Genomic DNA, 12,800 nt, shown 5'->3' on the forward strand with positions numbered 1-12,800 from the left:
TAAATAATTAAAAAAAAAAAAAAAAACGACGTGCGGTCCCCCCTAATTTTCATTCTCAGCCATGATAATGCCGGCTGGGGGCTGGTATTCTCAGCCCGCAGCCGCCCGGTATTGCCGCATCTATTACATGTGACAATCCTGGTATATTACCAGCCCTTCCCGTTGGCTTGGTGCGGTGCAAATTGGGGTAATGAAAGGTTAATAGCAGCGCACAGCTGCTACTAAACCCTAGGTTTGTGATGGCACAGGCGTCTATGACATACCTGCATCACACTAACCTGTAAATACCAGTAAACACACACAGAAAAATCCTTTATTTGGAATAAAGTACAAAACGCACCCTCCTTCACTTTATTACCCCCAACACAGCCCTCCAGGCCCGGCGTAATCCACATGAGGTCCCACGCTGCTTCAGCTCTGCTACATCTGAATATCACAGAGAGAGGCCATAGAGCATGACCGCTCACTTATTTCTTCTTTTCTTTATTTTTACTTTAATTGACGAATCCAGATCGTGCACCTGGAATCCCGAGCCCGGGTCCGGCACCCAAATATGTTGAAACTGCGCGGATCCGGACTTTTACAGATCTGCTCAGCCCTATGTATGAGAAATTACTAAAAAAAAAAATTAACTATGACAATAGCAGCAACAGACCTATGGTAGAGTGTGATCACTTGTGCCCTGTTACTTTGCCCTTTTTGACACGAAAAAGTCAAAATTGAAATCAAGGCCTAGCGCCGCCCCCCCCCCCCCCAAAAAAAAATAAAGAATATCTTTCAATAGTTACCTGATGCTTAGTCTTGTCCAACACAAACCAGCGCGGTTTCCAGGGTTTCATAAATGCACCTCTCTTATATAAAATTCCCTCAAACGATCTGAAACAGAAGGATAAGGAAACCTGAAGCTGGTAAACACCTATGCAGCAGGCTTGCGGGCATCTAAAAGGCATTCTACGGATACATTTTCTACTGGCCAATTGAAGTTTTCATTCAGCATAATCTAAGAGGTTACACTCCCCTTCTCCAGAGAAACATCTTTGGTTGCAGCAGTGATGTTATGATCGGGATAATTGTTCTGCCTATTGGTTTAGAGAAAAATATACTTGTCTGCAATTATGCAGCCAGCCTCCGATTCATGCGGTCCGTGGCTTGGGCAGCACAAATCAGCTGACTAGTTCCCTTTATAGTGGATCTCTCATCAGATTTCACAATACGAACTACATCCATTATTAAAGAGGACCAACCACCAGGATTTTCATATATAGCCTAAAGCCAGTGCTATACTCGCGATGCTGATTCTATACATACCTTTAGTTGTGATATCGGATGTATACTTTCTGAAATACAGGTATGTATAGAATCAGCATGATAGCACCAGTATAGCACTGGCTTTAGTTTATATAGGAAAATCCTGGTGGCTGGTCCTCTTTAATATTAATTATGCAGATGTGATGGCAACAGCCCTGCTCACCTCCTAATGTAGTACTGAGTGGAGCCAAAGAGAAGTAGGCTTCTGTTTCTAATTCCCTGCATAACAAGGATTTTCAATAAAACCAAGTGCTTGCTAGTGCATTAAGAAGAAGAAAAAGGTCTTCTGTACAAACAGTTGATATTTGTGGAAGGGTTCTGTATAGGAATAATGGAGATCTGCATTAAACAATAAGGGGACTCATTACTTCTACCAATTGGCAGGGGTCCCTACTAATGTGGTCTTCTGTCAGGTATCAATAACACTGAGATAATAAGAAAAAACCAGAGCACGGTATTTGCAGCTGATCAGCGCATTATGCGGATTGCGTTCTGGATATTGTAAAATTAGCTGTTACCGGTTTTCTCTTTCTGCAGTGTTGAACTGATTGTATAAGGTGCTAGTGCTGTTTCGAGCTCCCAGTTTCCCCGCACTAGTAGGAGTACTCGTGTTTGGGCCACTCTCCAAACTCAAATTTAGTGTAGATCCAACACCGCTCTCCTGCAGGTAAATGCCCAAAGACTGGCGCTGTGAGGACACATTTGACATCAGCAAAGCACTGGATTTCTGTGAGATAAAAAGACATTTTAGTAAATAGAAATGCATTACAGTCACACATGAATCCAATCTGAATGATAAGAGCGATAGCATAAACATAAACCTGCAACATGCAAAGCCATAAACCTTACTGATATGTTTGGGGGTTTCTTGCAACTAGGAGAAAAGTGTCAAAGCACATACTAACCCGGCTTTCATGGCGGACCTCTGTTCTATGGGAAGCTTTTACTTTATCCCATGTTTCCTTCCACCTCTCAGGAACAGGTCGCAAATCCATCTCTAGATTTTGTAACTCCTAGGAAAATAATAGTTATGGTTTTTATTTGCTCCGTGCAATGTGATATATCATGGCCAACAAGCGAGGCAAACACAGAAGATGACAACATGGAAAAAATAGAAAACAACCCGTCCATATGCCCACGAGCGGAGAGGCTGCAATCCAATACTTCATTACTGGCCACAACATTAACCATGACAATTAGATTTGGTGCCTACATTCTGGAAGGGGTAATCACTAATGGGGACTATGGCTGCGGAAATACTCATTCTGAACAATCCTACTCCATTTAGGATTAACAATTATTTGCTCCATGGTTGCAGTGAAATGCAGATGGACGATGTTTCCCAGAATACAAACAATTTTTCATGGGGAACTTAAAAGGTGCTTTCCCACAAAGTTAATTTTAAAGTTTTTAATCAATAGATCGTGGAATAATAATATTTTCTATGGTGTCCCTGCTATGTACTGTGTAATGGTTGTGTCTGACTGTACAGGGACATGGTCTGATCACACCACATCTCCTGGGCACGGGAGGACGCAAAAGAGTATACAAACTGGAAATTGCGTAAAGTATATGTAGTGATGAGTGAGCGTGAGTGCCACCGATTACTTGATCGAGCATCCAGTTTCTGTGACGCAACTTGAATATCGAGCATAATTGAATTCAATAGGAAACTTAAACATTTCTAAACTCAGATGCTCGATCGAGTAACAAGCCTGCTCGCTCATCACTAATAATAGGTTTTATTTTGTAATAGTTTGGATTTCAGCTTTCTACTGCTAAAAAAAACCAAAACAATAAATGTACCCTAAATGACTTCATAGCACTTCTATTACCAAGATATTTTATACCCACACATACTCTTTTCTAGTACTTTAGACAACAATGGAGTAAACAATAGATTTACCTCTAACAAGCAAGTGATGGCATCTGGCTGGAGGCGATGTGGTGCATGATAGGATGGCCAAACGATCTTACGCTTTGTCTGTGGAGCAGAGCCATCAGTTTTCTCAGGTTCTTCATGCCGGTGTGCCTGAACAAGCTCCCAGTCATAAGAAGGACCTTCACTCAGAGCTTCATGGGTGTAATAATCCCATATGCGAAGACCCCATACAGAACTGTAAGGGCGGAGCACCTACAGAGAAGCAATAGAAAAAAAAACATGCAACATCAGTGTCAATAAAACTTTACACTTCCACTACATTTATATTGCGGAAACGTGCCAAACTGATCTCCAGCCTACCTCTCCATCCTCAGGGCAGAACATATAGTTATAGAACATTGGATTCTTCTTGTGTATTCGCTCCATATACTCCCATACAGAGCGGCAGAGGTGAGGTCCACGTCGATCTCCCTTTTCATCATAGAGAACTCCTGCAATGAAAAAGTGACCCAATATAAAATATATTAAAAGGGACTGTGGACTGTTCAGCCATTGTGTTTAAAAATCAAGCACTTCTATGAGTATACTGCACAGCTAATAAAAAGTCACAGCTTTTGAAATGCATCGATGAAATAATATTATTATTATTATTATTATTTATTTATAGAGCACCATTAATTCCATGGTGCTGTACATGAGAAGGGGGTTACATACAAAATACGTATACAAGTTACAGTAGACAGACTAGTACAGAGGGAAGAGGGCCCTACCCTTGCGGGCTTACATTCTATAGGATTATGGGGAGGAGACAATAGGTGGGGTGTAGGTCAGGCGGCGGCTCCGCACGGTGGTCGGGCGGCAGCTCCGCACGGTGGTCGGGCGGCAGCTCCGCACGGTGGTCGGGCGGCAGCGAGTTCATTGTAGATTGTAGGCATTTCTGAACAGGTGCGTTTTCAGGTTCCGTTTGAAGTTTGCAAGGGTAGGGGATAGTCTGACGTGTTGAGGCAGCGAGTTCCAGGAGACTGGGGATGCTCGGGAGAAGTCTTGGAGTCGGTTGCGTGAGGAGCGAATGAGAGAGGAGGAGAGGAGGAGATCTTGGGAGGACCGGAGGTGACGTGTTGGAGTGTAGTGGGAGAGTAGTTCGGAGATGTACGGAGGGGAAAGATTATGCACAGCTTTGTAGGTCAGTGTTAGAAGTTTGAATTGGATACGGTGGAAGATTGGAAGCCAGTGGAGGGACATGCAGAGGGGAGAAGCGGGGTGGTATTGAGGAGAGAGGTGGATAAGTCGGGCAGCAGAGTTAAGGATGGACTGGAGAGGGGCGAGCGTGTTGGCAGGGAGGCCACAGAGGAGGATGTTACAGTAGTCGAGGCGGGAGATTATGAGGGCATGCACTAGCATTTTAGTAGATTGCAAATTGAGGAAAGGGCGGATTCTGGAAATATTTTTGAGTTGAAGACGGCAGGAGGTGGTGAGGGACTGGATGTGTGGTATGAAGGATAAGGCAGAGTCAAAGGTCACTCCGAGGCAGCGAACTTTGGGTACTGGCGAGAGCGTGGTGTTATTTATTGTAATAGATAGATCAGGTGGAGAGTGTAGGTGAGACGGAGGAAAGATGATTAGTTCAGTTTTGGCCACATTGAGCTTTAGGAAGCGAGAGGAGAAGAAGGAGGATATAGCAGATAGACATTTCGGGATTTTGGACAGCAGAGATGTGGCATCTGGACCAGAGAGGTAGATCTGGGTGTCGTCGGCATATAGGTGGTATTGGAAGCCATGGGACTTTATGAGTTGTCCTAGGCCAAATGTGTAGATAGAGAAAAGTAGGGGTCCTAGGACAGAGCCTTGAGGGACGCCAACAGAGAGATGGTGGGATGAAGAGGTTGTGTGAGAGTGGGAGACACTGAAAGTGCGATTTGAGAGGTATGAAGAGATCCAAGAGAGGGCAAGATCTCTGACACCAAGGGAAGAGAGGGTCTGTAATAGGAGGGAGTGGTCAACGGTATCGAAGGCTGAGGACAGGTCTAGGAGTAGGAGTATAGAGAAGTGTTTGTTCGCTTTGGCAGTAAGCAAGTCATTTGTGATTTTAGTCAGGGCAGTTTCGGTAGAGTGATGTGGACGGAAGCCGGACTGTAGGTTGTCAAAGAGAGAGTTAGAGGAGAGGTGGGAGGAAAGTTCAGCATGGACATGCTGTTCCAGGAGTTTTGAGGCAAGTGGGAGTAGTGATATGGGGCGATAGCTGGTAGTAGAGGTTGGATCGAGGGAAGGTTTCTTTAGGATAGGTGTGACTGTTGCATGTTTAAAGGCAGAGGGGAAGGTTCCAGTCGTTAAAGATAGGTTGAAGAGGTGGGTTAAGGCTGGAGTAAGGATGGTGGTGAGGTTGGGAAGGAGGTGGGATGGCATGGGGTCAAGTGCGCAGGTGGTGAGGTGCGCTTTTGAGAGAAGACGTGCAAGCTCTCCTTCGGTGATGGTGGGGAGGAAGTTTATGGGAGAGGGGCAGTGGTCAGCTACATGAAGGGGTTGTGGTGGCTGAGCAGAGAAGACTTGCCTTATTAGGTCGATTTTTTCTATAATATATATGTAATAATGTATATATAATAATAATATGATAAAATGGGCACCCTCGAGGTCCAAAATAAGACTGCATACACATGCAGTTGAATGACTTACCTTTCTCAATCCTCTCACAGTCAGAGTCTAGCAAGAAGGTGCGGAACCGGTTTGACACATAGTGATAAGCCACAAATTTCAGGTAATACTGGCTGAACTCAAACTCAGAAGGGAACTGCAGATGGATCTGTATTGAAGAGGTTAAATAAGAAAATTTGTTGAATAGAATCTCGTTACCTTTCAATTACTTGGTTCACCGTGTACTCAATTCGTAATCTCTATAATTATATATAGATCTTTATCTGGTGCCAACAATATTTTTTACACTTACAAATATATAACATGCAATACACATTGTAGTTCATGTCACAGCACAAATGCCAATTCACACTGACCTGATGCACACAGTCCAAAAACTGTAGGAAAACCGGAGTGAAACCATTACTCTGGCTTGCGGCTGTGTGTGCACCACGATGGCTAAATCTATGACCAAATGAAAGCCATTCTTTTTCTATGAGTAGTCGAAATCCTTCAATAGTTCGATAATACGGGTCAGACAACAGCTGAACCAGTGACACCACCTAATAAAAAAAAAATTGTCATAAATGGATATATGAAAGAACACACAAAGCTGTTGGATGTTTTAAGTGATCAACAAAAGCTGGAGGAAAATAATTAAATTTCAGTACCTGTGTGGTAAGATCCCATCCATCCTCCAGGCCAACCAGGACAGAAGAACCACTGTCCAACAGTTCAACAACCAGTGCAGAGACTTGGAGTAGCTTGTGAAGCTAAAATATATAAAGCAGATTGTAGTTTGGAGGAAGGCAGCTGGTCACATGGATGTAGCACTATTAGCTGGCAAAAATAAACAATGAATTGTGTGCATCAGACTTACCTGTAAAAGCCACTCGGAGTCTTCTAGTGTGCGCAGGTAAGATAGGCTTGGGTCTGTGGAGGGGGCACTAGGCACACAAGCCTTCATCAGTTTTTTGAAACTGGCTTTAACTTGTCTGACGTCAAATAGCTCAATAGGGACGAGCTCCCACTGCTGCAGTGGATCTTGCTTCACGCCCTAAAAAGTGAATTCAATCAATGCATCAGGTAAATTGAACCAAAACTTTAAAGCACACTCACTGGGAAGACTTACTTTAAGCTGTGACTTGTCACCAATTATGTACAGAGCAGCTCTGCGCGGAGTCAGCGCATTTTCTGAAGGGCCTCCGTTTTGATGAGGAGTAAGAAGTTCTCTTGCTGCCAGTCTCGTTCCTACATCTGAGTTCATGCCGTAAGAACTAAGTCTCCCAGTGCCACGCATGCTTCCCCATTTCCCTACAGGAACATAAAATCCAATGAAGAATACAAATAATAAAACTTCCTTTATCTTACACTGGGACAATAACTTAGAAGTATAAGCTAAAAGTCAACACATCATGTTAAGACTGACATGAAATGGGAAGAAATTAAAGACATTACAGGCAACTAAGTAACACGTTTTGTAATATACTGAAATCATACGGAGGAAATGGACATTTCTAACACCTAGGTTAAGCGCTAGGACAAGGGCAACTGAACTGGCTTGGGCAACCTACTGGAGTTAGCAGAAGATATCTGTACTGACCTTGTTCAGCATAGCCTCGTCTCACTGCGGGGTGCTTAATACCCCGAGTTGAATGACCTGGTTTAAGGAGAGAGGGGCAACTGGATCAAGTGAAAACAACCAACTTTTTGGCTGATGTGTTAGAAAGGGACATAATGAGCGGCCAGGAAGAACAGCTAGATCAGAACACAATACATAAGTGGCACAAAACAATAAGCTCTACACATTGAGAGAACCTTATGCACATTATTATTCAAGCTCAATGTAAGTGATTTAGAGCTAAACGATTGGCTTAGTAATTTTTTGGTGTTACATAAAAAAGCAATACATACCCATTAGAAAACAAAAGGTCAGAAAATGTACGAATAATTTAAAAGGATTGAATTAGGACAGTGTACAATGTGGTCACTGACAATTCCCCTGTAGGTGGCATTTGACGAATAGTCTCACCAGGCTTCTCTAAATAGAAGAAAACAGAGAAGCTCAAGTGTCTAGTTGGCACATGACTGCCCACCCACACAGAGAATGCAGGGGAATCCTGACTGCGTGTACATTGCACACTGTAATGATTTGGCAGAAGCAGTCAATGACTGCAGTCTTTCCTTCTGAGAGTAAACCTTTAAAGAGGACCTATAACGCTCTTGGAAAAACTTCATGATGTTAAAGTAGACAAAAATATAAAATTTCTTTCTAATATATGTAATTAAGAAAACTTAAAAAATCCTGTAAAATTTAGTGCTAACATTTCTGGCTCTCTGTTGAAACGTTGAATGGGATGTACATACTAGGTCAAAATTGTTGGTACGGGGCCCACGACACCAATATTTAACAATCCTGACTTTCTCCCAAGGACGCACGCGGAAACAATTTTGGTGTGGCCATCTAGCCATGGTTTTAGACATGGTCGGGTTGTATCAGCTTCCCAGCTGTTTCCTACAATCTCAAGCTTAAGGGATAACTTTCCGGATCAGTCCATACCATGGTTTGCTTACCTTCAGCTTCAGTCCTTTGTGGCTGCCCTTCGGTTGATGCGGATGCAGAACTCTGAATTGACCCCATTTGACTATCTTGTGCTCCAGGACACACCTCCTAAGCATACCATATCTCAAGTGTACTTAATTCTTACTCCGCACCATGATGATAGTGAGTCTTGGTTTAAAAAAGAATGGGAACGGGAAATGGGGGAGGTACTATCAAGGGATCAGTGGGAGAGGGCTTTTCTTTGTGCACACAAACTTCCGATGCCGTGTAAAGCGCAAGAACAAAATTATAAATTTATTACCAGATGGTATAAATGTCAGGAGGATATACACAAAATTTATACTTCCATTTCAGAAGCATATTGGAGATGTGGTGCTGCCTCTGGCAGTATGCTACATATCTGGTGGTATTGTCCACCTATCCAACATCTGTGGACCAAGCTTTTGGAGGTCTTTGCTCGAGTCAAGAGAGTGAATGTGCACAAAACCCTTCAAATGTGTCTGCTTTCTATGATTCCAGGATCAATTATGGCAGTTAAGCAAGGTCTATTGAAACATTGTGTGAAAGCAGCCCACGCTATTATCCCTAGGAAGTGGCGATCATCTAATGCCCCCACTTTGAAGGATTGGGTCACAGAAATAGACGTTTTGAGTAGAATGGAGCGGCTTACTTCCTACAGTACACTGCACTTAGTCAGACTATTTGGTATGGCAAAACTAGATTATGTTCCGAGATTTACCTGATTTTTCGCGGTTCATTTAGAGTTACTCCTCAAAGAGGTCAGACACCTTAGATTGGACTAACTGACATAGTATGAGACATATAAACTTCCCCCAGTCCCTGCCCAAGCCTTCCCTCAACTAGTCTCTGTTCGTCTTTTCTTTTCCCCTTTTTCTTAATGTCTGAGTCTTCCCTTTTTCTTATCTTTGAATTTTTCTTATGATAAATTCTTGGTTCAAGGATTCTGTTACAGGATTAACAATGTAACATAAGGATCGTGTTTTATATGTGATGTAATCAATGCTTTACTGTATGGTTGATATCCTTCTAGATATGATTTGCAATGAGTCCACTTACAACGGAATATTGATATATGTTCTGATTTGTGTTTTGATGTAACTTACATTCTTAATTTTCAATAAAAATTTATGTGAAAAAAAAAAAAAATTGTTGGTACCACTCGCTTAATGAAAGAAAAACCCACAATGGTCACAGAAATAACTTGAATCTGACAAAAGTAATAAATAAAAAAAATCTCTGAAAATGAAAAGCAATGTCTGACTTTCATTTATTCAACCATGCTGCCATAGAATTTTAAAAAAATTAAAACTCATGAAATAGGCCTGGACAGAAATGATGGTACCCTTCAAAATAATATGACAAAAGGGACATGATAAATGAAGGCGTGTCCATTAATTAGCATCACAGGGGTCTACAATCTTGTAATCCGTCAGTGGATTTGTATATAGGGCTACAGATACTTACTGTGCTGTTTGGTGACATGATGTGTACCACACTCAACATGGACCAGAGGAAGGGAAGGAAAGAGTTGTCTCAGGAAATTAGAAAGAAAAATATAGACAAGTATGTTAAAGGTAAGGGTTATAAGACCATCTCAAAGCAGCTTGATGTTCCGGTGACTACAGTTGCAGATATTATTCAGAAATTTAAGATCCATGGGACTGAACGTGGCCGCAGGAGGAAAATTGATGACAAATCAAAGAGACTGATAATACGAATGGTAACAAAAGAGTCCATAAAAACTTCTAAAGATATTAAAGGTGAACTTCAAGGTTAAGGAACATCACTGTGAGATTGCATCATCCATTGTTGTTTGAGCCAAAGTGGACTTAATAGGAGACGACCAAAGAGGACACCATTGTTGAAAAATCATAAAAAAGCCAGACTGGAACTTGCAAAACTACATGTTGACAAGCCACAAAGCTTCTGGGAGAATGTCCTCTGGACAGATGAGATAAAAATGGAGTTTTTTGGCAAGGCACATCAGCTCTATGTTCACAGACGGAAAAATAAAGCATGACAGGAAAAGAACACTGTCTCTACTGTGAAACATGAAGGAGGCTCTTATGTTCTGGGGCTGCTTTGCTGCATCTAGGACAGGGTGTCTTGAATCTGTGCCGGGTACAATTAAGTCTCAAGACTATCAAGGGATTCTAGAAAAAATATGCTGCCCAGTGTCAGAAAGCTTGGTTTCAGTCGCAGGTCATGGGTCTTGCAACAGGATAATGACCCAAAACACACAGCTAAAAACACCCCAAAATGGCTAAGAGGAAAACACTGGACTATTCTGAAGTGGCCTTCTTAGAGACCTGACCTAAATCCTATTGAGCATCTTTGGAAAGAGCTGAAACCTGCTGCCTGGAAAAGGCAATCTTCATACACGAGACAACTGGAGCAGTTTGCTCTTGAGGAGTCGGCCAAAATACCTGTCTAGTTGTGCAGAAGTCTCATTGACAGTTGCAGGAATCGTTTGATTGCCTCAAAAGGTTGTGTAACAAAATATTTTTTTTTTTTCGTTTTTTTGTTGTTTTTTTTTAAATTCTGTGGAAGCATGGTTGAAAAACAATGTCTGACTTTCTTTTGTTCATTTTCATAGATTTTTTTATGTATTATTACTTTTGTCAGATTCAAGTTATTTCTGCGACCATTGTGGGTTCTTCTTTCATTAAACGAGGGGTACCAACAATTTTGACCACGTGTGTACATCGGGTGTAGTGGACTCCTTGATCCACTGCTGCTGCTTTGTATTACCCACCAGTTGAGCCTACCTTGTACATGTTCTTGAAGCAGTATTTGCACATGTGACATTGTATTACCTCTGCAAGCCTACTTGAAATAAGATACCTACTTATGGTACATGTGTTTATCCGATGCCTTCTCATTCACCACTCCCACTTTAGCAAATATTTTTTTTTCAGGGGTGCTCAGTTTTCTGCCTTGATTTCTTGATGTATAGAATCATTTTTTAGCTATATGAATTGCTAAGGATTAGATTTTTACAATATTATGCTACTGTTAGGACTGATCATACTTTATAGGTGCTGTTTGTAGCGATTTGCATGTGACCATTTACTAATTGCACTTATTGATGTGGGAACAGGGGAGGTGGTTTTGTTACTAAATCTAGTGAGGTAAGAAGAGTTATTTTTCTGACCAAAATTCACTTTTTTATAAGAAAAAAAAATAGTTGCTAAAAAGTTAGTGCTTCTAATAGTCTGCGGGCAGCTTCCTCTGATCAAGAAAAGTTCACATATAGCATCCTTCCAAATAACCATGAAACCTGAGCAAGTCTCACAGTGGCCTAATGCTTTGCATATCACAATAGAATTGTGGGTGTGACATGGCTTGTAAGAACAGTGTCACCACCTTCATGACGCTGTGCACTGAAATTGAGTCTACGCACACTGGCTTCATCAACACACTGTGTATGAGTAGAGAGGCAGCGGCAGGAAATTTGCAGAGCCGGCATTAACAGTTGGCTGAGTTACGCACCACCGCTGCTTCCCTGGGTTTGCACAGTGTGCCGATCAGGCTGTGGTGTATACACACTCCCTTAGTGCACAGAGGACTTTCAAAAAGTTACTGGTGCTGCCACTCTTGGAAAGTAAGTCACTCACACCCACAAGGGCATGATAACATGGTTAGTGGGATGAATAGTCTGGGGATAGCAAAGCCGACACGACTAGACACCTACTAATTAGCATATCACATGACAAGGTATAAACACAGTAAAATGATAGACAAATCAATAAGCTACAAATGAGGGTTTTGAAAGCATATTAAGGATTGAATAAAGACAAGGGGGCCGTTTGGTGGGCATGGGGAAGCTGACAGGATCTTTTTAATCCAAAAAGAGGATTTTTGGCACTCACCGTAAAATCCCATTCTTGCACCTTTATTGAGTGACACAGAAACAAACCATGGGTAATATGATGCCGCCTGCAGGGTGACACTAAGAACACATCTTAGAAAAGTCGGCTCCTCCCCAACCAATAACCTACTCCTGGCCCTTTGATACTCAGCTATTCTGTTAGTGCAAAAAGGAGTAGGAGGAGCAAAATCAAGACCATCAAAACAAGGCATAGTGATGTGTCCATCGATAAAGGCCATGAAAAACAGATTTTATGGTGGTACTAAAAATCCTCCTTTCTCGGATGCTTCACTGAGGGACACAAACCAAGGGACATCCTAAAGGAGTCCCAGCAGTGCGAAAACTAAGAGTATTAGAGAAGGAAGAATAGCAATCCTCCTGGATCTCACTCGAGCAACTGCTGTTTGCAGTACCCTTCTACAAATACTCGCATCCATTGACAAAAGGAAAGCGCTCCGCAAATATCTGGGCTGAAGGCTTAATAGTGGCACTATGGAATGGAAGAAGAGACACTTAGAGGCAACTTG

The 12,800-nt window shown here is 42.1% G+C and overlaps 1 protein-coding gene across 7 annotated transcripts in view; it reads right to left on the minus strand.

Moving 5' to 3' along the window:
• Positions 1–12,800, minus strand: part of SBF1 (SET binding factor 1) — a 209,865-nt gene that overhangs the window by 7,488 nt on the left and 189,577 nt on the right. For 4 of the 7 annotated variants that reach the window (XM_075345421.1, XM_075345418.1, XM_075345420.1 and 1 more), the window contains 11 exons: positions 7,422–7,478; positions 6,951–7,132; positions 6,699–6,875; positions 6,490–6,591; positions 6,196–6,381; positions 5,861–5,987; positions 3,551–3,681; positions 3,215–3,442; positions 2,214–2,321; positions 1,827–2,035; positions 789–876 (listed from right to left, as the gene is read on the minus strand). In XM_075345421.1, the coding sequence (XP_075201536.1) occupies positions 789–876; positions 1,827–2,035; positions 2,214–2,321; positions 3,215–3,442; positions 3,551–3,681; positions 5,861–5,987; positions 6,196–6,381; positions 6,490–6,591; positions 6,699–6,875; positions 6,951–7,132; positions 7,422–7,478 (1,595 nt within the window). The remainder of the gene's footprint in view (positions 1–788; positions 877–1,826; positions 2,036–2,213; positions 2,322–3,214; positions 3,443–3,550; positions 3,682–5,860; positions 5,988–6,195; positions 6,382–6,489; positions 6,592–6,698; positions 6,876–6,950; positions 7,133–7,421; positions 7,479–12,800) is intronic. The other 3 variants (XM_075345423.1, XM_075345422.1, XM_075345419.1) reach the window with 1 other exon arrangement.

The sequence above is a fragment of the Anomaloglossus baeobatrachus genome, chromosome 4 (genome assembly GCF_048569485.1).
Source record: "Anomaloglossus baeobatrachus isolate aAnoBae1 chromosome 4, aAnoBae1.hap1, whole genome shotgun sequence".
Classification (NCBI taxonomy): domain Eukaryota; kingdom Metazoa; phylum Chordata; class Amphibia; order Anura; family Aromobatidae; genus Anomaloglossus; species Anomaloglossus baeobatrachus.